General features: G+C 38.1%; 1 protein-coding gene across 1 annotated transcript; it reads left to right on the top strand.

Annotated features, from left to right (window-relative positions):
* The first annotated feature begins 7,680 nt into the window (after positions 1–7,680).
* On the top strand, positions 7,681–21,055 carry LOC126875855 (uncharacterized). Its single transcript, XM_050638752.1, has 2 exons — positions 7,681–8,960; positions 20,914–21,055. Exons 1-2 carry the CDS (start codon positions 7,699–7,701, stop codon positions 21,038–21,040), a joined length of 1,389 nt encoding a protein of 462 aa, XP_050494709.1. The 5' UTR covers positions 7,681–7,698; the 3' UTR covers positions 21,041–21,055.
* The last annotated feature ends 5,054 nt before the right edge of the window (positions 21,056–26,109 follow it).

Genomic DNA, 26,109 nt, shown 5'->3' with positions numbered 1-26,109 from the left:
GCCAGAGAACCTACTGGTGAAGTAATAATCGAAGAGAACATGGAACCAACTTACGCAGAATATCTCGAAGATCTGTTCGATAAAATTAACACCGCACAACGAATGGCGAGAGAAAATTTGATAAAATCCAAACTAAGATCAAAAGAATATTACGACCGACGAATCAACCCCCAAGATTTTAAAATAGGAGATTCGATATATTTACTAAAAGAACCCAGTAAAGGAAAATTCTCCGATCAATATACTGGACCATACAAAGTGCTAGAAATCTTGCAGAACCAAAACGTCAAGATCGAAGTAAAAGGGATTCCGCGAACGGTGCATTTAAACAAGTTAAAACTAGCGCATAATCGAAATAAGCAATGAATAAAGCGATTTCAGTGGGCAACGTAGTGCGGTAGTATATGTTATAGTGCTGTTCGTCGAATAATACAGATATCGAACACCTAAAAGGAAAAAGGAAAATTATTATACGTGATTCAATTATTGCTTAAATATAAAACGTGTTAACTTAATGAACAATTAACTAGTGAAAGTGAAAGTTACCTTGTGAACAAGTGATCAACATACAAGAAAGTGTACGTGCAAGTATAGGTTATGGATCGTTGTTCGTGGAACACAATGTATGACAGCTACCTAAAATAAGTGAATAAATTAGTTTCAATTGTCTCAGTGCAAAATACAAGGTTACTAAATGTTATAACTATATTATGGATAAATCAAAAGGAGGTGTAACACTGTCCGTCGAATAATACAGATAGCGAAAACCTAAAAAGAGAAAGGGAAAATTATTATGTGTACTCCAATTATTGTTTGAATATACAACGTGTCGATTCAATAAATAATTAAAAGAGGGGAAGTGAAAGTTACCTTGTAAACAAGTAATCATCAAACAAGAAGGTCTACATGCAAAATATGATATGGCTCCCTGCTTGCGGGACACCATGTACCAGCTGAAAATAAACGAACGAATTAACTTCAATTGCCTTAATGCAAAGAGCAGCATCGCTAAATGTTATAACGGTGCTGTGGAGGCGTGGCAGTGTTCGTCGAATGACACAGATAGCGGAAACTTGGAAAAAGAAAAGAAGTTTATTACGAGTGTTCCAATTACTGTTTGAATGTAAAACGTGTTAGTTCAACGAATAACGAAAACAGTGAAAGTGCAACTTACCTCGTGAACAATCAATCACCATACAAGGAAGTGTACATGCATGGATTTCGCAGATTAACAAAAAGAAATAAAATAGCTGATAAATATAGAAAGTGGTTAGAAAATAATTAAGATAGATTAATTGAGAGTTAGTAATAAATATAACCGGAGTAAAAGGATATTTTATTGTGTATTAATCTACGTAGTATTGTTATATTATTATATCTAACATGTAGAAGTGGATTTTGTACGCATATATGTATATAGTTACAATCCAAGTAGTATTCATAATATTTATTTTCACTGATAACAAGTACGTAAAACCTAAAATAAAACAAAGGTTTTAACAATAAAAAAAAAACAAAAAAAAGGGGGAAGAAGAAAAAAAAGGAAAGAAAAAAAATATAATATATATAAATATAAAATTTTCTTTTTCTATAAAAGGTTATTCCTATTTCTGATAAACTCGAGAAACGAAAACATTATACCATGATACACTGACACAAAGATACACCACACAGAAGAAACTAATAGAGAACGCTTTAAGCTTGGCAAACTTACCGCCCGACGAATTTGCATACACCATAACCAAAACCCAGGACACATGGCTTTGATTGTTATTTAATAAAGTTTTGGGTTTATAAAATAACGATTCACTTAGATTCGTTTTCTCCAATATATTTCAGTCTTATAACACGTCTTACCACACAGGAATCTCCAAGTCAATAGAACAACGTGGTCGACTTCTAAGACAAAAGAGCGTCGTTAGAAGTCGTACCAACTTAGCTTGTAGTAAGCAGCGATCATACCAACTTAACATTTCTCAACACTCCCCTTTGATCGCTAGTTTCTACAAGCCCCATAGCTTTGGTAAATTGCTGGGTCTTAATCCTATTTAGGCCTTTGGTGAGAATGTCAGCCACATTCTCAGGACTAGGTACATAAGTATAATCTAGTATCCCCCTCGATACGCAGTTCTTAACGTAAAAGTAGCGCACTTGGACGTGCTTAGAACTCTCAGCAACTATTTCGTCCTTTGACCATGAAATAGCTCCGATATTATCGCAGAATATCTTGCAGGGGCGATGGCAATATGACAGTTGACCCAATTCCTTTAACAGTAAAGAAATCCACACTGTTTCCCTTGCTGCTTCCTGCATTGCCACAAATTCCGCTTCGCACGTCGATTGAGCTATAATCGGTTGTTTTTTGGATAGCCAGGATATCGCACCACCAGCGAGTATGAACACATACCCGCTCCTGGATTTCCTGTCTACCGTACAACCCGCAAAATCCGAGTCGCAAAACACCTTCAGAGGTTGCCCGGTCCTTTGGTATACTAACTTCAAGTCTTTGGTCTTTAGTAAATATCTGAATACCCGCTTCGCTGCTTTCCAATCGGATACAGTCGGATTCGCGCATCTTTGGCTTAGTTTCCCTATTGCACACGCAACATCAGGACGACTTACAGTAGCTACATACATTATGTGCCCCACAGCTTGTTCATATAATTTACTGTCGAGAGGCTCATCACGTTCAATATCAAAACCAGCCTCGCATTCTCTAGCTAGCGGTGTCGACACTCCCACCACCCCAACCTCACGAGTAATGTCAAACAGATCCAGCATTTGACCTATCTGTACAGATTGATCGAATACTACAGTGGTGCTGTTTGGCTTACTCAGGTGGATGGACAGAAATTGAGTGTCTACGCCTAGCATTCTAACATCTAATTTGTCCTTAATCCTAGTTTTGAATATCTCAATCCACTCATTCGTCCCAAACACGAGGATGTCGTCCACATACACAGCTACAATAAATTTTTTAGACGCATATATATATATATATATATATATATATATATATATATATATATTTCAATCAATCAATTTGGACAGTTACATATAAGTATAAACATATATGCCGAACATGTAATAACCTAGTAAATATTAGAGACAGTGCTTCCAATACTATGCAATAAATACAATATTATCAATTTATGAAATAAAAGTATACATGAAGTCAAAAACTAATAGTTTAACTAATAGTTTAATATATATATATATATATATATATATATATATTCCTGGCGTTTCAATTATTTTCCCCTTTTGTAGTTATTCTTATTTCCTGGTTTATTTTGAATTGTGTGTATATGTATTTTGTTTATTGGTTGGATCCGTTAATCGCCCTCGTTTTGTTAATCCTTCCTTTCGTTTCGTAGTGCCGTGTGTTCGTTTGTGCATTCAAATCCTTATTCGCGTGTTTTGTATAGAATGGTTTTCTTGTTCTTGTTACGGCGTGTGCGGAGCGCGGGACGTGACACCCCCGCCCTTGAAGTTCAAATTTCCAAAGGAAATTTGACTGATGGTATCTCTGAGTTCGCTCAAGGCGGACGTAGATGTCGTTGGTAGTTGAGTGACTACCGGTGTTATCGATATCCCTTGAGGTTGTGCTGTTTGATCATCGATATTTCGTCTTCTTTTGAGGTATCGTAGCGGGTGGGTGACTGAGCCGCATATTGCTCCTAATAGGGCGATTCCACATTCGTAAGTTTCACGTAACTGGTATCCGTGTGCGGCTATATCTATTATTGTTTTGATTAGTTTAAATATTGCGAGTATTCCAAATATTGCTGCACTGACAGTTCCAAATTCCATAAAACCAGTCCATAAGCTTGATACGGTATTTTTCGCTATTGTCGTTAATGTGTTTTGTCCATCATTCCCAGGATGTTTACTGTTCCAGGGACGATTGTTTTTCCTGTTGCTCCTCTCGCCAATGCGTTCGAGACTGCAGATTTTCTGCCGGGAACATGACGTGGCTTCCGCTCGTGGCCAACGACGATGGTGCTGAATATCGCCACGTTTGGCGCACGTCCGGGTGGAGTTCCTGTGGTGCGATTCCTTTGCCAAACGGGTAGTTCCGAGTAGCATTTTGTTGTATGTCGTACCTTTACTTGTACCGGAATGCATTTGACTATATGGATCGCTTCTCCTGCGATCAGAGCCATGTGTCCTGGGTTTTGGTTATGGTGTATGCAAATTCGTCGGGCGGTAAGTTTGCCAAGCTTAAAGCGTTCTCTGTTAGTTTCTTCTGTGTGGTGTATCTTTGTGTCAGTGTATCATGGTATAATGTTTTCATTTCTCGAGTTTATCAGAAATAGTAATAACCTTTTATAGAAAAAGAAAATTTTATATTTATATATATTTGTTAAGGAAATTCGAGGATTTGGGAATACAAATTATTGCCTATATTTCCCACACAACAGTTATACATCTATATTACTCTCTGAAGAACGTCTTGCACGCACGCTGGTCGCCAACCGACTATCCTAGATTCTGCTAACATCTGGCAACAGTCTTTTGTCTCCACTAAGCCTTGACGCCCTCTGGCCCTTACACACACACTCTCATGTACAGTGTAAATGTATCACTTCCCTAACAATATTATATTTTTTTTCTTTCCTTTTTTTTCTTCTTTATTTTTCTTCTTCCCCTTTTTCTTTCTTTTTTTTTTGTTTTTTTTTTATTGTTAAAACCTTTGATTTATTTTAGGTTTTACGTACTTGTTATCAGTGAAAATAAATATTATGAATACTACTTGGCTTGTAATTATATACATGTCGGAGATGAAAGGAAAGCCGAAGCCTTTCCTTGGAAATTTTGGGAACATCCTCTAGTACCTTAGCCTAGATTTTATTATAGTTGTAATTGCTTAAGATTTGTAATAAGCGAGATTGGGTTCGAGGTGAGAATCGGTCGCTGAACGTAGCCACGGTCACGGGATGGATGTTTTATCTAACGGAGGTCTGGAGTGGTTGTATGTGTTTTCCGAGAAATGTGGTTGTGGCGGCATGCGGCCTCGAGAGCGGGCCTAGCCACGTGTGATGTTGCCTCGGAGGTGCCGATGCAATGGGACATACATTGTATTAGTAATCAAAACTCCAGGCAGAAACTGCCTAGCAACGGCGTTTGGAACTTTCTCGATGCTTCCAACGAGTGTGCCTAGCAACGGCGTTTGGAACCTTCTCGATGCTTCCAAACGGGTATAGAAAACAAAATGCAATCGTACAGGGAGAAAAATCACCACGAGGCTGGCATTCTTGCGATTGCCTTGGAGAGTGATACATCGAGCATTTTCGACGATCGCATTTGCGTCTAAGTTAGTTTCGCTTAGTAAGGAGTTATCCCGGTGACCGTGGATTCGTTTGAACTCAAACATTGCTAATAGTATTATTTAATTTAATTTAATTATTCGTAGATCGTATTATTCATTAGTCTTAGTGTTTGTTAGACTTATTATTAGTTGTACTTATTATTTGTTAAGCTTAGTGATAGACCTGTATATACGTGTAAATAAAATCTCGGCTTTGTGAAACGATGGCTAGTCCACACGAAGAGTCGTCGCGCGCCCAAAATTCGAATCGTGATCCGACATACATATATGCGTACGTATTGGTAAGTAGTATAAATGAGATTTGTTTTATTGTTATAAATATATAAGTATATATCATCAATAGGAATAAATATCACAAATGTACCTTGTCTTCGAGTATATATATATATATATATATATAGTGGTGAACATAAGTGAAAATTATATGCATAGTTATAAATATTGTTTGTTTACAGGTGGATAGCATCAGTATTTGGTTTCGTACAAATACTTTACAGTTCCACTGTGTGAATTGCTATTCATGTTGTTCCATCCGTCGTTCAGAAAATGGTTGATGAGTTCGCCATCAGTTCTGTACACACATATAAAAATAGTTAATGTATATATGTAGTATCGTGAGTGAGAGGCCTGGGAGTTGGCGGGTGATCCGCGTGGAATGTCGCGAGAGCCGAGGCGTTTGTTTTTGATCGCGTAGTTTTGGAAAGAGGAGACCTACGTGATCTTGGCCACGAGCGGTTGCCAAGGGACGGGAGAAAAGGAATCAACAAACAGAGTTTGCGAGTGGCGTTGCCGAGAGAGTGTTGATTGCATTTTGTGAAAGTCGAGTCGTTATCTAATTATTTAGTTGTGCTGTTTTCTGTACGTTTGGTGTGAATAGTTCAGGTTGAACAACAATCGTCTTTTTCTGTCCGATTAACATCTGTATCATCCATTCCTTGTAAATATATTATATCACGATATTACATATATATATATTATTTATTTTTTTTTATATATATAATTTTCGTTTGGATCTGTTCCTTTGTACGAATACTGTATCCCTGTATATAATATAATATATATAATATGTGTTACGTCGCGTAACACTCTACCTAGCCGAGGCCACACACCGCAGGCAATATGGCAACCAGATGTCTTCGGATACTCGCAGCGTATCTTCCATGATGTCAAGGACCTTCCATAAATCACATAGATTTCCTGGAAAAGGTCCTTCAAACGAAACAAACATCTGGTTCGGAGGAATTTCTAGAGACTATTGTCTACCACGGCTTAACAAGGGAAAGTCAGTTTTTGTCACGTACGCTGCAACTTTCCTCCCACTAACAACTTTCTCTCGAGGGCGGTTAAGACCCTTCGTTTAACCAATTAAAAACGAAGCCTATTCCCTCACTCTCCTAAATAACATCGGCACCAACCAATCCGAAAGTCCCGTGCGCTAGACACACTCATCCTTAGCTCTCCTCCGAGACAGCATCGTCTTCCAAGAGTACTGTTTTTGCATCCTTCGAACGGTCAACATCCTTCGAGCGGGTATACACACCCGCAGATCACTCAGTCACTCATCTCGTACATACGCATCAGTGTAACTATCCTCGTCATAAGTTGTGGAATAAACGGTGAAATATAACTTACTACTGTGTCATATTCATATCAACCACCTCTGTTATCCTAAACGAAACAGGGGAACGACTACTTCGCGGCGTCGATTCACCGAATCGTAGCGAGAATTTACGCCTCTCGCTGACGCGTTTTCCTCGCGACCGCGTCTCTCCGCGAACGGTCGTAACAATATGTTATAATTATGTTAGTTGTTATTTATTATATATATTTTCCTTAACTCTCTCCCCCTTTTCCTTGTTTTTTTTTTTTTTTTTTTTTTTTATTAGTACCTAACATTCCTATTATGATGCTGTATTGTATTGCATTGGCTGTTATTTGTATGTGCGCGCGACGAATTTTTCAACATGGTCGCTCGCGTGTCTCTTTGGTATGGCGTTGGTTTAATGTCAACAGTAACGTGTTGTTGAAATAACTAATTAATTGTTAATCACTATAATTTTATTCAGTAGTGTTTTGTAATATTGTTTTGTGTTTCATGATATTTTGTGTGTCAATACCGTGTGCTACTTTAATGTGATAGCATGGATTGTATTGTTACCGAATTTCAATAGTCATTGTTTTGATTATACGTGACTTGCATTTATGTAAGTCTCGTTTAATTTAGTTAATGTTTTGTGTATTGTGTTACCAGTTATTTCGTGTAGCATAACTTTATTCCTTCGCACCGAGGTCAGTTATGTCTTGTCGTTAATATTTAGTTAGTCTATCTTGATTAATATATATATTTAACAAATATTTAAGAAACAATGGCGAGTGTAGTGGAATCGTTGGACGAAGAAATGGTTTTGACATTGTCGGAAAAGCTTAAAGCATGGGATGCGAACTTTCGCGATATGAGTGCAAAACTCGCCGAATTACAAAGCGGCTTATTCGAACTTAAAACAAAACAAGAACCTAAAACACCCGTATCGCCGCCGACAACGCAACAAGAGACGGTCCAGCCGAGTGGACATACCCAGCCAATTAAGCTAAAAGATGCGATCGAATCGGTGCCAGTGTTTGACGGATATCGACCATCGGTATTCCACTTTTTAAGAGCTTGTGAGCGCGCGCGAAATATGATTTCCAGATATCAAGAACCTCAATTGGTAAAATTGTTAGTAAATAAGCTCCGTGGACACGCGCTCCTCGCCATCGAAGACACAGAATTAACGAGTCTAAACGATTTCGGAAACAAATTAAAGGATCTATTCGGCCCAAAGAAATCTCTTAACGAATATAAAGGGGAATTAGGAACGATATTTCAACGACCCGGGGAAGACATATTAGATTATATGGATCGCGTTAGAAATCTTAGATTGGCAATAATGGACGGAGAAAGAGGCGACTACGGCATCATATCCCCCGATATCCAAGATACTATAGATTGGGAAACGAAAGAAGCTTTCGTTAAAGGACTTCCGAACGAGGTATATGTGCGAGTAAAAATAGCAGGGTACCATACTTTAGAAGATGCGTATCGTCAAGCCGTCAAAGCAACACACGAATTGAAACAAATAACCGATAGAACGCGACCCCAACGACCGACACCCTCGAACTATTACAGACGCGACAACGCACATCCTTCGAACACTAACAACAATATCAGGAACAACCGCCAAGATCGAAGATCGCTACCTCCATCGCAGAATTTTTTGAATTCTACAAGACAAAATATCACGTGTAACTATTGCAAAAAACCCGGGCATCTAGTGAAAGACTGTTACAAATTTAAAGCCCGAGTAGATGCCGGATTAATCGTACCCTATGCTTCGAGACCATCGGGAAACCAAACACGTCCTTCGGGAGAATGGGGCGAGCCACGAAGGAACGATACGCCGAATCGCCCAAGAGTACAGGCGGCAACCAGGCGACCGGCGCCGACGGCAACAAACAGAACAAGGACAGCCACCCCCGCGAGATCGACTCCACCACCCATAACGAGAGACAGAGCGAACGCAATGCCGACCATAAGATCGAACGAACAACCACTAAATATTGTGGGGGAGTCATCCCACAACCAAACGAGGTCACAGACAGAGAATCCAGCATCTCAAGGCAAAAGGAAAAGAGTGAAGCACAAGCAACCGGCGAAGGAAAATCATCAGGAGTTGAATTCAGATTCGGAAGGCGACCTCTCCGAATTATTTCAATAAAATTTAACGATTCCCCAACGAACCCAACTGCACGAATAGTTTCCCCAGATCTAAAGACTAAGACGAGTTTATTATTAGACTCTGGATCGGAAATCAACATTATCAAGAAACCTGCTTTACTCGATTCAGCCATCATCGACGAAAAGGAATCAATCGAAGTGCGAGGAATTACGGCAACGAGCCTGGTCTCCCTAGGGCAGACGGTAATACAGGTTGCGGGCCATCCGGTTGGTTTTCATCACAGTCGATGATTCATTGCTAATCGATCAAGACGGAATCCTAGGATCCGAATTTTTTGCAGGTTGTAAGGCTCGTTTAGATTATGAGGGAAAACATATCAGATGGGGAAATATTTATATTCCCTTCGATAGTAAAGAAAAAATAATTATACCGAAGCGAAGTTCAATAACGTGTTCAGTTAATATCGCTAATCCAGAGATAAAAGAGGGATTTATTCCAAGAATCGAGCCGAACAAGGGAATCTATTTTGGTAATGCAGTTGTGAGGAATCATAAAGGAAAAGGTTACATAAGAGTAATAAATACTACTTCGAGAGATTACGTATTTACAACACCAACGATGGTAATTAAAGAATTTGAAAATCCCCCCCGCCCCCCACCCCGCTTCCTAGGACAGCGTGCAATACAGTTCTAAGATCGGAGGAAAGTAGATACGATAAAATAAATGAGTTACTACGACTCGAACATTTGAACGAAGAAGAAAAGGAAAATGCTAAAAAATTGATTCGTAATAATCAAGATAGGTTTCATATTCCAGGAGATACATTGGAAGCAACCGAAGTTCTGGAACATAGGATAATTACAACGGATAATATACCCATCAATACTAAACAGTATCGATATCCACCAATACATCGAGAAGAAATAAATCGACAGGTCCAAGAACTACTAGATACGGACGTAGTGGAACCATCAATATCTCCATATAACTCCCCGTTATGGATTGTGCTCAAAAACCCGATTCGCAAGGAAATAAGCGCTGGAGATTAGTCATCGATTATAGAAAATTGAACGATAAAACGATTGGCGATGCCTTCCCACTACCCAACATTACAGAAATATTGGATCAATTAGGAAGTGCAAAATATTTTTCCACGTTTGACTTGGCATCGGGCTTTCACCAGATCCGTATGTCACAGGAAGATGCCCACAAAACTGCATTTTCGACACCATACGGGCATTTTCAATTCAAAAGAATGCCCTTTGGATTAAAAGATGCCCCAGCAACATTTCAACGTTTGATGAATTCAATATTATCTGGTCTGCAAGGAATAGAACTATTCGTCTATCTGGATGACATAGTGATTTATTCCACGTCTCTCCAAGAACGCGAAATTAAATTTAATAAATTAATGGAAAGACTGAGGAAAGCTAAATTACGATTACAACCTGATAAGTGCGAATTTTTACGACACGAGGTGAATTATTTAGGACATATAATTAGTGAGGATGGCGTGAAACCCGACCCAAAGAAAGTCGAAGCCGTATCAAAATTTCCACGACCAAAGAGGGCGAAAAATATCAAACGATTTCTGGGACTAGCAGGATATTACAGAAGATTTATACCCGATTTCCCCAAGGTCGCGAAACCATTGACACAACTATTAAAGAAAGATACTCCCTTTAAATGGACAGAAAATCAAGAAAACGCATTCAATAATTTAAAGACAGCGTTAGTGACGAAACCCATCCTGCAATATCCAGACTTTTCTAAACCCTTTAACCTTACTACAGACGCATCAGGATATGCAATAAGCGGTGTACTGAGTCAAGGGCCAATCGGAAAGGATTTGCCGATTGCGTATGCCTCAAGGCTATTAAATCCCGCCGAACGAAACTACTCTACCATAGAAAAGGAGTGTCTGGCAATTGTTTACAGCGCAATGCACTTCCGACCGTATCTTTACGGAAGAAAGTTTACCATCGTAACCGATCATAAACCTTTAGCGTGGATGCATTCTATCAAAGATCCTACTTCAAGAATTTGGAAATGGAAATTAAAGTTATCGGACTTCGAATTTGATATTGTATACAAAGAAGGCAGGGCGAACGGAAACGCAGACGCATTATCTAGGAAACCTCCGGAAGTTTGTTTACCAATCAGAAAGAGAGAGGAAGTCTCACCGATTCGCTATCCTGTCTCAAAAAGATTCGAAATAGATACGTCAACCGAAGACTCTCCCATATTCGAAGCTAAACCACACGTCTTGCCTCAATCCAGTGATTCTAAAAATCAAGGAAAGGGTTTTACCCGAAAACATTTTACAATAGAAGAAACCCCCATAAAATATTTAGACCAAGCATTAGCAGAAATCGATGTAAGTACAGATAGAGCAATAACCAATCGAGAAAAAGAAGGCACGGATACAACAAGCGAAAAAGAGACCTCCACTGTAATTCCAGAACTAATTCAACAACGAGAAAAGGACACGAGACCTACGATAATTGCGGAACTAAGAATTTCAGAAACCCGAGACTCAATTGCGAGAGTAAATGACCATAAAGTAGTATTTATAGATATACATGGCAATCCGATAGATAAAGGAGCCTTAGAAATGAAGGAAACGGGAAAGTTACCTCGTTATGAAGATTTAATGTTAGAAAAAGCAAGATTGAATTACGATTCTGGAAAATACATTGTATTCCTACCGATAAAGGAAAATAGAAATATTCCAATAACACCAGAAAATTTATTAAACTCGCTAAGATCTCTATTAGACGCAGTAAATGAGAAACAATACCCTGGCGATATACAATCAGAAAATTAAAGGAAATATTTATGGAAAAAACCTTAACCATCACCATTTGCACTGGGGAAGTAATTACCCCATCTGTGGAAGCGCGGAACAACATAATACGAGAAAAACATGAATCAAGCGTAGCAGGACACAAAGGAATAACAAAAACTTATCAAAGAATACGACAACATTACTATTGGGAAAATATGAAAAAGGAAATTCAAGATTACGTAAGAACATGTAAGGAATGTCAATTGAAGAAACTCACAAGAATAAAAGCAAAGCAACCAATGGTACTTACAGACACACCAGGTAAAGCGTTCGATAAGGTTAGTATGGATATTATAGGTCCATTACCAAAAACCCAAAAGGGAAACGAATATATATTAACTATCCAAGACTTATTAACAAAATACTCAATTGGGATTCCACTAGGAGGAATCTCTTCAGCCTCTCGGCCTATCTTAGCGGACGTTTTTGTAAAGCGATTTATTTGTCGTTTCGGGTCACCGAGAGCTATTCTCACTGATCAAGGAACGAACTTTACATCCTCACTAATGAAGAAAGTAGCAAAGAGATTCCGCATCAAACAATATACCACGACGGCATATCATCCACAAAGTAACGGTTCAATCGAAAGATCTCACCACGTGCTGATAGAATATCTCAAATTATACATTGAAAATTCCAAAAATTGGGACGAATGGGTAGAATTAGCTATGTTTTCCTATAATACCTCTGTACACGAAGGAACGAAATTCTCCCCGCACGAATTAGTTTTTGGACATCTAGCCAGAGAACCTACTGGTGAAGTAATAATCGAAGAGAACATGGAACCAACTTACGCAGAATATCTCGAAGATCTGTTCGATAAAATTAACACCGTACAACGAATGGCGAGAGAAAATTTGATAAAATCCAAACTAAGATCAAAAGAATATTACGACCGACGAATCAACCCCCAAGATTTTAAAATAGGAGATTCGATATATTTACTAAAAGAACCCAGTAAAGGAAAATTCTCCGATCAATATACTGGACCATACAAAGTGCTAGAAATCTTGCAGAACCAAAACGTCAAGATCGAAGTAAAAGGGATTCCGCGAACGGTGCATTTAAACAAGTTAAAACTAGCGCATAATCGAAATAAGCAATGAATAAAGCGATTTCAGTGGGCAACGTAGTGCGGTAGTATATGTTATAGTGCTGTTCGTCGAATAATACAGATATCGAACACCTAAAAGGAAAAAGGAAAATTATTATACGTGTTTCAATTATTGCTTAAATATAAAACGTGTTAACTTAATGAACAATTAACTAGTGAAAGTGAAAGTTACCTTGTGAACAAGTGATCAACATACAAGAAAGTGTACGTGCAAGTATAGGTTATGGATCGTTGTTCTTGGAACACAATGTATGACAGCTACCTAAAATAAGTGAATAAATTAGTTTCAATTGTCTCAGTGCAAAATACAAGGTTACTAAATGTTATAACTATATTATGGATAAATCAAAAGGAGGTGTAACACTGTCCGTCGAATAATACAGATAGCGAAAACCTAAAAAGAAAAAGGGAAAATTATTATGTGTACTCCAATTATTGTTTGAATATACAACGTGTCGATTCAATAAATAATTAAAAGAGGGGAAGTGAAAGTTACCTTGTAAACAAGTAATCATCAAACAAGAAGGTCTACATGCAAAATATGATATGGCTCCCTGCTTGCGGGACACCATGTACCAGCTGAAAATAAACGAACGAATTAACTTCAATTGCCTTAATGCAAAGAGCAGCATCGCTAAATGTTATAACGGTGCTGTGGAGGCGTGGCAGTGTTCGTCGAATGACACAGATAGCGGAAACTTGGAAAAAGAAAAGAAGTTTATTACGAGTGTTCCAATTACTGTTTGAATGTAAAACGTGTTAGTTCAACGAATAACGAAAACAGTGAAAGTGCAACTTACCTCGTGAACAATCAATCACCATACAAGGAAGTGTACATGCATGGATTTCGCAGATTAACAAAAAGAAATAAAATAGCTGATAAATATAGAAAGTGGTTAGAAAATAATTAAGATAGATTAATTGAGAGTTAGTAATAAATATAACCGGAGTAAAAGGATATTTTATTGTGTATTAATCTACGTAGTATTGTTATATTATTATATCTAACATGTAGAAGTGGATTTTGTACGCATATATGTATATAGTTACAATCCAAGTAGTATTCATAATATTTATTTTCACTGATAACAAGTACGTAAAACCTAAAATAAAACAAAGGTTTTAACAATAAAAAAAAAACAAAAAAAGGGGGAAGAAGAAAAAAAAGAAGAAAAAAAAGGAAAGAAAAAAAATATAATATATATAAATATAAAATTTTCTTTTTCTATAAAAGGTTATTCCTATTTCTGATAAACTCGAGAAACGAAAACATTATACCATGATACACTGACACAAAGATACACCACACAGAAGAAACTAATAGAGAACGCTTTAAGCTTGGCAAACTTACCGCCCGACGAATTTGCATACACCATAACCAAAACCCAGGACACATGGCTTTGATTGTTATTTAATAAAGTTTTGGGTTTATAAAATAACGATTCACTTAGATTCGTTTTCTCCAATATATTTCAGTCTTATAACACGTCTTACCACACAGGAATCTCCAAGTCAATAGAACAACGTGGTCGACTTCTAAGACAAAAGAGCGTCGTTAGAAGTCGTACCAACTTAGCTTGTAGTAAGCAGCGATCATACCAACTTAACATTTCTCAACACTCCCCTTTGATCGCTAGTTTCTACAAGCCCCATAGCTTTGGTAAATTGCTGGGTCTTAATCCTAGTTAGGCCTTTGGTGAGAATGTCAGCCACATTCTCAGGACTAGGTACATAAGTATAATCTAGTATCCCCCTCGATACGCAGTTCTTAACGTAAAAGTAGCGCACTTGGACGTGCTTAGAACTCTCAGCAACTATTTCGTCCTTTGACCATGAAATAGCTCCGATATTATCGCAGAATATCTTGCAGGGGCGATGGCAATATGACAGTTGACCCAATTCCTTTCACAGTAAAGAAATCCACACTGTTTCCCTTGCTGCTTCCTGCATTGCCACAAATTCCGCTTCGCACGTCGATTGAGCTATAATCGGTTGTTTTTTGGATAGCCAGGATATCGCACCACCAGCGAGTATGAACACATACCCGCTCCTGGATTTCCTGTCTACCGTACAACCCGCAAAATCCGAGTCGCAAAACACCTTCAGAGGTTGCCCGGTCCTTTGGTATACTAACTTCAAGTCTTTGGTCTTTAGTAAATATCTGAATACCCGCTTCGCTGCTTTCCAATCGGATACAGTCGGATTCGCGCATCTTTGGCTTAGTTTCCCTATTGCACACGCAACATCAGGACGACTTACAGTAGCTACATACATTATGTGCCCCACAGCTTGTTCATATAATTTACTGTCGAGAGGCTCATCACGTTCAATATCAAAACCAGCCTCGCATTCTCTAGCTAGCGGTGTCGACACTCCCACCACCCCAACCTCACGAGTAATGTCAAACAGATCCAGCATTTGACCTATCTGTACAGATTGATCGAATACTACAGTGGTGCTGTTTGGCTTACTCAGGTGGATGGACAGAAATTGAGTGTCTACGCCTAGCATTCTAACATCTAATTTGTCCTTAATCCTAGTTTTGAATATCTCAATCCACTCATTCGTCCCAAACACGAGGATGTCGTCCACATACACAGCTACAATAAATTTTTTAGACGCATATATATATATATATATAAATATATTTCAATCAATCAATTTGGACAGTTACATATAAGTATAAACATATATGCCGAACATGTAATAACCTAGTAAATATTAGAGACAGTGCTTCCAATACTATGCAATAAATACAATATTATCAATTTATGAAATAAAAGTATACATGAAGTCAAAAACTAATAGTTTAACTAATAGTTTAATATATATATATATATATATATATATATATATATATATATATATATATATATATATATATATATATATATATATATATATATATATATATATATTCCTGGCGTTTCAATTATTTTCCCCTTTTGTAGTTATTCTTATTTCCTGGTTTATTTTGAATTGTGTGTATATGTATTTTGTTTATTGGTTGGATCCGTTAATCGCCCTCGTTTTGTTAATCCTTCCTTTCGTTTCGTAGTGCCGTGTGTTCGTTTGTGCATTCAAATCCTTATTCGCGTGTTTTGTATAGAATGGTTTTCTTGTTCTTGTTACGGCGTGTGCGGAGCGCGGGACGTGACACCCCCGCCCTTGAAGTTCAAATTTCCAAAGGAAATTTGACTGATGGTATCTCTGAGTTCGCTCAAGGCGGACGTAGATGTCGTTGGTAGTTGAGTGACTACCGGTGTTATCGATATCCCTTGAGGTTGTGCTGTTTGATCATCGATATTTCGTCTTCTTTTGAGGTATCGTAGCGGGTGGGTGACTGAGCCGCATATTGCTCCTAATAGGGCGATTCCACATTCGTAAGTTTCACGTAACTGGTATCCGTGTGCGGCTATATCTATTATTGTTTTGATTAGTTTAAATATTGCGAGTATTCCAAATATTGCTGCACTGACAGTTCCAAATTCCATAAAACCAGTCCATAAGCTTGATACGGTATTTTTCGCTATTGTCGTTAATGTGTTTTGTCCATCATTCCCAGGATGTTTACTGTTCCAGGGACGATTGTTTTTCCTGTTGCTCCTCTCGCCAATGCGTTCGAGACTGCAGATTTTCTGCCGGGAACATGACGTGGCTTCCGCTCGTGGCCAACGACGATGGTGCTGAATATCGCCACGTTTGGCGCACGTCCGGGTGGAGTTCCTGTGGTGCGATTCCTTTGCCAAACGGGTAGTTCCGAGTAGCATTTTGTTGTATGTCGTACCTTTACTTGTACCGGAATGCATTTGACTATATGGATCGCTTCTCCTGCGATCAGAGCCATGTGTCCTGGGTTTTGGTTATGGTGTATGCAAATTCGTCGGGCGGTAAGTTTGCCAAGCTTAAAGCGTTCTCTGTTAGTTTCTTCTGTGTGGTGTATCTTTGTGTCAGTGTATCATGGTATAATGTTTTCATTTCTCGAGTTTATCAGAAATAGTAATAACCTTTTATAGAAAAAGAAAATTTTATATTTATATATATTTGTTAAGGAAATTCGAGGATTTGGGAATACAAATTATTGCCTATATTTCCCACACAACAGTTATACATCTATATTACTCTCTGAAGAACGTCTTGCACGCACGCTGGTCGCCAACCGACTATCCTAGATTCTGCTAACATCTGGCAACAGTCTTTTGTCTCCACTAAGCCTTGACGCCCTCTGGCCCTTACACACACACTCTCATGTACAGTGTAAATGTATCACTTCCCTAACAATATTATATTTTTTTTCTTTCCTTTTTTTTCTTCTTTATTTTTCTTCTTCCCCTTTTTCTTTCTTTTTTTTTTGTTTTTTTTTTATTGTTAAAACCTTTGATTTATTTTAGGTTTTACGTACTTGTTATCAGTGAAAATAAATATTATGAATACTACTTGGCTTGTAATTATATACATGTCGGAGATGAAAGGAAAGCCGAAGCCTTTCCTTGGAAATTTTGGGAACATCCTCTAGTACCTTAGCCTAGATTTTATTATAGTTGTAATTGCTTAAGATTTGTAATAAGCGAGATTGGGTTCGAGGTGAGAATCGGTCGCTGAACGTAGCCACGGTCACGGGATGGATGTTTTATCTAACGGAGGTCTGGAGTGGTTGTATGTGTTTTCCGAGAAATGTGGTTGTGGCGGCATGCGGCCTCGAGAGCGGGCCTAGCCACGTGTGATGTTGCCTCGGAGGTGCCGATGCAATGGGACATACATTGTATTAGTAATCAAAACTCCAGGCAGAAACTGCCTAGCAACGGCGTTTGGAACTTTCTCGATGCTTCCAACGAGTGTGCCTAGCAACGGCGTTTGGAACCTTCTCGATGCTTCCAAACGGGTATAGAAAACAAAATGCAATCGTACAGGGAGAAAAATCACCACGAGGCTGGCATTCTTGCGATTGCCTTGGAGAGTGATACATCGAGCATTTTCGACGATCGCATTTGCGTCTAAGTTAGTTTCGCTTAGTAAGGAGTTATCCCGGTGACCGTGGATTCGTTTGAACTCAAACATTGCTAATAGTATTATTTAATTTAATTTAATTATTCGTAGATCGTATTATTCATTAGTCTTAGTGTTTGTTAGACTTATTATTAGTTGTACTTATTATTTGTTAAGCTTAGTGATAGACCTGTATATACGTGTAAATAAAATCTCGGCTTTGTGAAACGATGGCTAGTCCACACGAAGAGTCGTCGCGCGCCCAAAATTCGAATCGTGATCCGACATACATATATGCGTACGTATTGGTAAGTAGTATAAATGAGATTTGTTTTATTGTTATAAATATATAAGTATATATCATCAATAGGAATAAATATCACAAATGTACCTTGTCTTCGAGTATATATATATATAGTGGTGAACATAAGTGAAAATTATATGCATAGTTATAAATATTGTTTGTTTACAGGTGGATAGCATCAGTATTTGGTTTCGTACAAATACTTTACAGTTCCACTGTGTGAATTGCTATTCATGTTGTTCCATCCGTCGTTCAGAAAATGGTTGATGAGTTCGCCATCAGTTCTGTACACACATATAAAAATAGTTAATGTATATATGTAGTATCGTGAGTGAGAGGCCTGGGAGTTGGCGGGTGATCCGCGTGGAATGTCGCGAGAGCCGAGGCGTTTGTTTTTGATCGCGTAGTTTTGGAAAGAGGAGACCTACGTGATCTTGGCCACGAGCGGTTGCCAAGGGACGGGAGAAAAGGAATCAACAAACAGAGTTTGCGAGTGGCGTTGCCGAGAGAGTGTTGATTGCATTTTGTGAAAGTCGAGTCGTTATCTAATTATTTAGTTGTGCTGTTTTCTGTACGTTTGGTGTGAATAGTTCAGGTTGAACAACAATCGTCTTTTTCTGTCCGATTAACATCTGTATCATCCATTCCTTGTAAATATATTATATCACGATATTACATATATATATTATTTATTTTTTTTTATATATATAATTTTCGTTTGGATCTGTTCCTTTGTACGAATACTGTATCCCTGTATATAATATAATATATATAATATGTTATAATTATGTTAGTTGTTATTTATTATATATATTTTCCTTAACTCTCTCCCCCTTTTCCTTGTTTTTTTTTTTTTTTTTTTTTTTATTAGTACCTAACATTCCTATTATGATGCTGTATTGTATTGCATTGGCTGTTATTTGTATGTGCGCGCGACGAATTTTTCAACATGGTCGCTCGCGTGTCTCTTTGGTATGGCGTTGGTTTAATGTCAACAGTAACGTGTTGTTGAAATAACTAATTAATTGTTAATCACTATAATTTTATTTAGTAGTGTTTTGTAATATTGTTTTGTGTTTCATGATATTGTGTGTGTCAATACCGTGTGCTACTTTAATGTGATAGCATGGATTGTATTGTTACCGAATTTCAATAGTCATTGTTTTGATTATACGTGACTTGCATTTATGTAAGTCTCGTTTAATTTAGTTAATGTTTTGTGTATTGTGTTACCAGTTATTTCGTGTAGCATAACTTTATTCCTTCGCACCGAGGTCAGTTATGTCTTGTCGTTAATATTTAGTTAGTCTATCTTGATTAATATATATATTTAACAAATATTTAAGAAACAATGGCGAGTGTAGTGGAATCGTTGGACGAAGAAATGGTTTTGACATTGTCGGAAAAGCTTAAAGCATGGGATGCGAACTTTCGCGATATGAGTGCAAAACTCGCCGAATTACAAAGCGGCTTATTCGAACTTAAAACAAAACAAGAACCTAAAACACCCGTATCGCCGCCGACAACGCAACAAGAGACGGTCCAGCCGAGTGGACATACCCAGCCAATTAAGCTAAAAGATGCGATCGAATCGGTGCCAGTGTTTGACGGATATCGACCATCGGTATTCCACTTTTTAAGAGCTTGTGAGCGCGCGCGAAATATGATTTCCAGATATCAAGAACCTCAATTGGTAAAATTGTTAGTAAATAAGCTCCGTGGACACGCGCTCCTCGCCATCGAAGACACAGAATTAACGAGTCTAAACGATTTCGGAAACAAATTAAAGGATCTATTCGGCCCAAAGAAATCTCTTAACGAATATAAAGGGGAATTAGGAACGATATTTCAACGACCCGGGGAAGACATATTAGATTATATGGATCGCGTTAGAAATCTTAGATTGGCAATAATGGACGGAGAAAGAGGCGACTACGGCATCATATCCCCCGATATCCAAGATACTATAGATTGGGAAACGAAAGAAGCTTTCGTTAAAGGACTTCCGAACGAGGTATATGTGCGAGTAAAAATAGCAGGGTACCATACTTTAGAAGATGCGTATCGTCAAGCCGTCAAAGCAACACACGAATTGAAACAAATAACCGATAGAACGCGACCCCAACGACCGACACCCTCGAACTATTACAGACGCGACAACGCACATCCTTCGAACACTAACAACAATATCAGGAACAACCGCCAAGATCGAAGATCGCTACCTCCATCGCAGAATTTTTTGAATTCTACAAGACAAAATATCACGTGTAACTATTGCAAAAAACCCGGGCATCTAGTGAAAGACTGTTACAAATTTAAAGCCCGAGTAGATGCCGGATTAATCGTACCCTATGCTTCGAGACCATCGGGAAACCAAACACGTCCTTCGGGAGAATGGGGCGAGCCACGAAGGAACGATACGCCGAATCGCCCAAGAGTACAGGCGGCAACCAGGCGACCGGCGCCGACGGCAACAAACAGAACGAGGACAGCCACCCCCGCGAGATCGACTCCACCACCCATAACGAGAGACAGAGCGAACGCAATGCCGACCATAAGATCGAACGAACAACCACTAAATATTGTGGGGGAGTCATCCCACAACCAAACGAGGTCACAGACAGAGAATCCAGAATCTCAAGGCAAAAGGAAAAGAGTGAAGCACAAGCAACCGGCGAAGGAAAATCATCAGGAGTTGAATTCAGATTCGGAAGGCGACCTCTCCGAATTATTTCAATAAAATTTAACGATTCCCCAACGAACCCAACTGCACGAATAGTTTCCCCAGATCTAAAGACTAAGACGAGTTTATTATTAGACTCTGGATCGGAAATCAACATTATCAAGAAACCTGCTTTACTCGATTCAGCCATCATCGACGAAAAGGAATCAATCGAAGTGCGAGGAATTACGGCAACGAGCCTGGTCTCCCTAGGGCAGACGGTAATACAGGTTGCGGGCCATCCGGTTGGTTTTCATCATAGTCGATGATTCATTGCTAATCGATCAAGACGGAATCCTAGGATCCGAATTTTTTGCAGGTTGTAAGGCTCGTTTAGATTATGAGGGAAAACATATCAGATGGGGAAATATTTATATTCCCTTCGATAGTAAAGAAAAAATAATTATACCGAAGCGAAGTTCAATAACGTGTTCAGTTAATATCGCTAATCCAGAGATAAAAGAGGGATTTATTCCAAGAATCGAGCCGAACAAGGGAATCTATTTTGGTAATGCAGTTGTGAGGAATCATAAAGGAAAAGGTTACATAAGAGTAATAAATACTACTTCGAGAGATTACGTATTTACAACACCAACGATGGTAATTAAAGAATTTGAAAATCCCCCCCGCCCCCCACCCCGCTTCCTAGGACAGCGTGCAATACAGTTCTAAGATCGGAGGAAAGTAGATACGATAAAATAAATGAGTTACTACGACTCGAACATTTGAACGAAGAAGAAAAGGAAAATGCTAAAAAATTGATTCGTAATAATCAAGATAGGTTTCATATTCCAGGAGATACATTGGAAGCAACCGAAGTTCTGGAACATAGGATAATTACAACGGATAATATACCCATCAATACTAAACAGTATCGATATCCACCAATACATCGAGAAGAAATAAATCGACAGGTCCAAGAACTACTAGATACGGACGTAGTGGAACCATCAATATCTCCATATAACTCCCCGTTATGGATTGTGCTCAAAAACCCGATTCGCAAGGAAATAAGCGCTGGAGATTAGTCATCGATTATAGAAAATTGAACGATAAAACGATTGGCGATGCCTTCCCACTACCCAACATTACAGAAATATTGGATCAATTAGGAAGTGCAAAATATTTTTCCACGTTTGACTTGGCATCGGGCTTTCACCAGATCCGTATGTCACAGGAAGATGCCCACAAAACTGCATTTTCGACACCATACGGGCATTTTCAATTCAAAAGAATGCCCTTTGGATTAAAAGATGCCCCAGCAACATTTCAACGTTTGATGAATTCAATATTATCTGGTCTGCAAGGAATAGAACTATTCGTCTATCTGGATGACATAGTGATTTATTCCACGTCTCTCCAAGAACGCGAAATTAAATTTAATAAATTAATGGAAAGACTGAGGAAAGCTAAATTACGATTACAACCTGATAAGTGCGAATTTTTACGACACGAGGTGAATTATTTAGGACATATAATTAGTGAGGATGGCGTGAAACCCGACCCAAAGAAAGTCGAAGCCGTATCAAAATTTCCACGACCAAAGAGGGCGAAAAATATCAAACGATTTCTGGGACTAGCAGGATATTACAGAAGATTTATACCCGATTTCCCCAAGGTCGCGAAACCATTGACACAACTATTAAAGAAAGATACTCCCTTTAAATGGACAGAAAATCAAGAAAACGCATTCAATAATTTAAAGACAGCGTTAGTGACGAAACCCATCCTGCAATATCCAGACTTTTCTAAACCCTTTAACCTTACTACAGACGCATCAGGATATGCAATAAGCGGTGTACTGAGTCAAGGGCCAATCGGAAAGGATTTGCCGATTGCGTATGCCTCAAGGCTATTAAATCCCGCCGAACGAAACTACTCTACCATAGAAAAGGAGTGTCTGGCAATTGTTTACAGCGCAATGCACTTCCGACCGTATCTTTACGGAAGAAAGTTTACCATCGTAACCGATCATAAACCTTTAGCGTGGATGCATTCTATCAAAGATCCTACTTCAAGAATTTGGAAATGGAAATTAAAGTTATCGGACTTCGAATTTGATATTGTATACAAAGAAGGCAGGGCGAACGGAAACGCAGACGCATTATCTAGGAAACCTCCGGAAGTTTGTTTACCAATCAGAAAGAGAGAGGAAGTCTCACCGATTCGCTATCCTGTCTCAAAAAGATTCGAAATAGATACGTCAACCGAAGACTCTCCCATATTCGAAGCTAAACCACACGTCTTGCCTCAATCCAGTGATTCTAAAAATCAAGGAAAGGGTTTTACCCGAAAACATTTTACAATAGAAGAAACCCCCATAAAATATTTAGACCAAGCATTAGCAGAAATCGATGTAAGTACAGATAGAGCAATAACCAATCGAGAAAAAGAAGGCACGGATACAACAAGCGAAAAAGAGACCTCCACTGTAATTCCAGAACTAATTCAACAACGAGAAAAGGACACGAGACCTACGATAATTGCGGAACTAAGAATTTCAGAAACCCGAGACTCAATTGCGAGAGTAAATGACCATAAAGTAGTATTTATAGATATACATGGCAATCCGATAGATAAAGGAGCCTTAGAAATGAAGGAAACGGGAAAGTTACCTCGTTATGAAGATTTAATGTTAGAAAAAGCAAGATTGAATTACGATTCTGGAAAATACATTGTATTCCTACCGATAAAGGAAAATAGAAATATTCCAATAACACCAGAAAATTTATTAAACTCGCTAAGATCTCTATTAGACGCAGTAAATGAGAAACAATACCCTGGCGATATACAATCAGAAAATTAAAGGAAATATTTATGGAAAAAACCTTAACCATCACCATTTGCACTGGGGAAGTAATTACCCCATCTGTGGAAGCGCGGAACAACATAATACGAGAAAAACATGAATCAAGCGTAGCAGGACACAAAGGAATAACAAAAACTTATCAAAGAATACGACAACATTACTATTGGGAAAATATGAAAAAGGAAATTCAAGATTACGTAAGAACATGTAAGGAATGTCAATTGAAGAAACTCACAAGAATAAAAGCAAAGCAACCAATGGTACTTACAGACACACCAGGTAAAGCGTTCGATAAGGTTAGTATGGATATTATAGGTCCATTACCAAAAACCCAAAAGGGAAACGAATATATATTAACTATCCAAGACTTATTAACAAAATACTCAATTGGGATTCCACTAGGAGGAATCTCTTCAGCCTCTCGGCCTATCTTAGCGGACGTTTTTGTAAAGCGATTTATTTGTCGTTTCGGGTCACCGAGAGCTATTCTCACTGATCAAGGAACGAACTTTACATCCTCACTAATGAAGAAAGTAGCAAAGAGATTCCGCATCAAACAATATACCACGACGGCATATCATCCACAAAGTAACGGTTCAATCGAAAGATCTCACCACGTGCTGATAGAATATCTCAAATTATACATTGAAAATTCCAAAAATTGGGACGAATGGGTAGAATTAGCTATGTTTTCCTATAATACCTCTGTACACGAAGGAACGAAATTCTCCCCGCACGAATTAGTTTTTGGACATCTAGCCAGAGAACCTACTGGTGAAGTAATAATCGAAGAGAACATGGAACCAACTTACGCAGAATATCTCGAAGATCTGTTCGATAAAATTAACACCGTACAACGAATGGCGAGAGAAAATTTGATAAAATCCAAACTAAGATCAAAAGAATATTACGACCGACGAATCAACCCCCAAGATTTTAAAATAGGAGATTCGATATATTTACTAAAAGAACCCAGTAAAGGAAAATTCTCCGATCAATATACTGGACCATACAAAGTGCTAGAAATCTTGCAGAACCAAAACGTCAAGATCGAAGTAAAAGGGATTCCGCGAACGGTGCATTTAAACAAGTTAAAACTAGCGCATAATCGAAATAAGCAATGAATAAAGCGATTTCAGTGGGCAACGTAGTGCGGTAGTATATGTTATAGTGCTGTTCGTCGAATAATACAGATATCGAACACCTAAAAGGAAAAAGGAAAATTATTATACGTGTTTCAATTATTGCTTAAATATAAAACGTGTTAACTTAATGAACAATTAACTAGTGAAAGTGAAAGTTACCTTGTGAACAAGTGATCAACATACAAGAAAGTGTACGTGCAAGTATAGGTTATGGATCGTTGTTCGTGGAACACAATGTATGACAGCTACCTAAAATAAGTGAATAAATTAGTTTCAATTGTCTCAGTGCAAAATACAAGGTTACTAAATGTTATAACTATATTATGGATAAATCAAAAGGAGGTGTAACACTGTCCGTCGAATAATACAGATAGCGAAAACCTAAAAAGAAAAAGGGAAAATTATTATGTGTACTCCAATTATTGTTTGAATATACAACGTGTCGATTCAATAAATAATTAAAAGAGGGGAAGTGAAAGTTACCTTGTAAACAAGTAATCATCAAACAAGAAGGTCTACATGCAAAATATGATATGGCTCCCTGCTTGCGGGACACCATGTACCAGCTGAAAATAAACGAACGAATTAACTTCAATTGCCTTAATGCAAAGAGCAGCATCGCTAAATGTTATAACGGTGCTGTGGAGGCGTGGCAGTGTTCGTCGAATGACACAGATAGCGGAAACTTGGAAAAAGAAAAGAAGTTTATTACGAGTGTTCCAATTACTGTTTGAATGTAAAACGTGTTAGTTCAACGAATAACGAAAACAGTGAAAGTGCAACTTACCTCGTGAACAATCAATCACCATACAAGGAAGTGTACATGCATGGATTTCGCAGATTAACAAAAAGAAATAAAATAGCTGATAAATATAGAAAGTGGTTAGAAAATAATTAAGATAGATTAATTGAGAGTTAGTAATAAATATAACCGGAGTAAAAGGATATTTTATTGTGTATTAATCTACGTAGTATTGTTATATTATTATATCTAACATGTAGAAGTGGATTTTGTACGCATATATGTATATAGTTACAATCCAAGTAGTATTCATAATATTTATTTTCACTGATAACAAGTACGTAAAACCTAAAATAAAACAAAGGTTTTAACAATAAAAAAAAAAACAAAA

The sequence above is a fragment of the Bombus huntii genome, unplaced genomic scaffold (genome assembly GCF_024542735.1).
Source record: "Bombus huntii isolate Logan2020A unplaced genomic scaffold, iyBomHunt1.1 ctg00000059.1, whole genome shotgun sequence".
Lineage (NCBI taxonomy): Eukaryota > Metazoa > Arthropoda > Insecta > Hymenoptera > Apidae > Bombus > Bombus huntii.
The sequence above is the reverse complement of the archived record's forward strand: the minus strand, read 5'-3'. Positions and strand labels throughout refer to the sequence as shown.

Excerpts from the sequence above, each read along its gene's own strand:
- LOC126875855 (XM_050638752.1), top strand. The coding sequence starts at position 7,699 with ATGGCGAGTGTAGTGGAATCGTTGGACGAAGAAATGGTTTTGACATTG. Across the intron at positions 8,961-20,913 it reads TCATCCCACAACCAAACGAG|GTCACAGACAGAGAATCCAG; the intron begins GTCACAGACAGA and ends CAACCAAACGAG.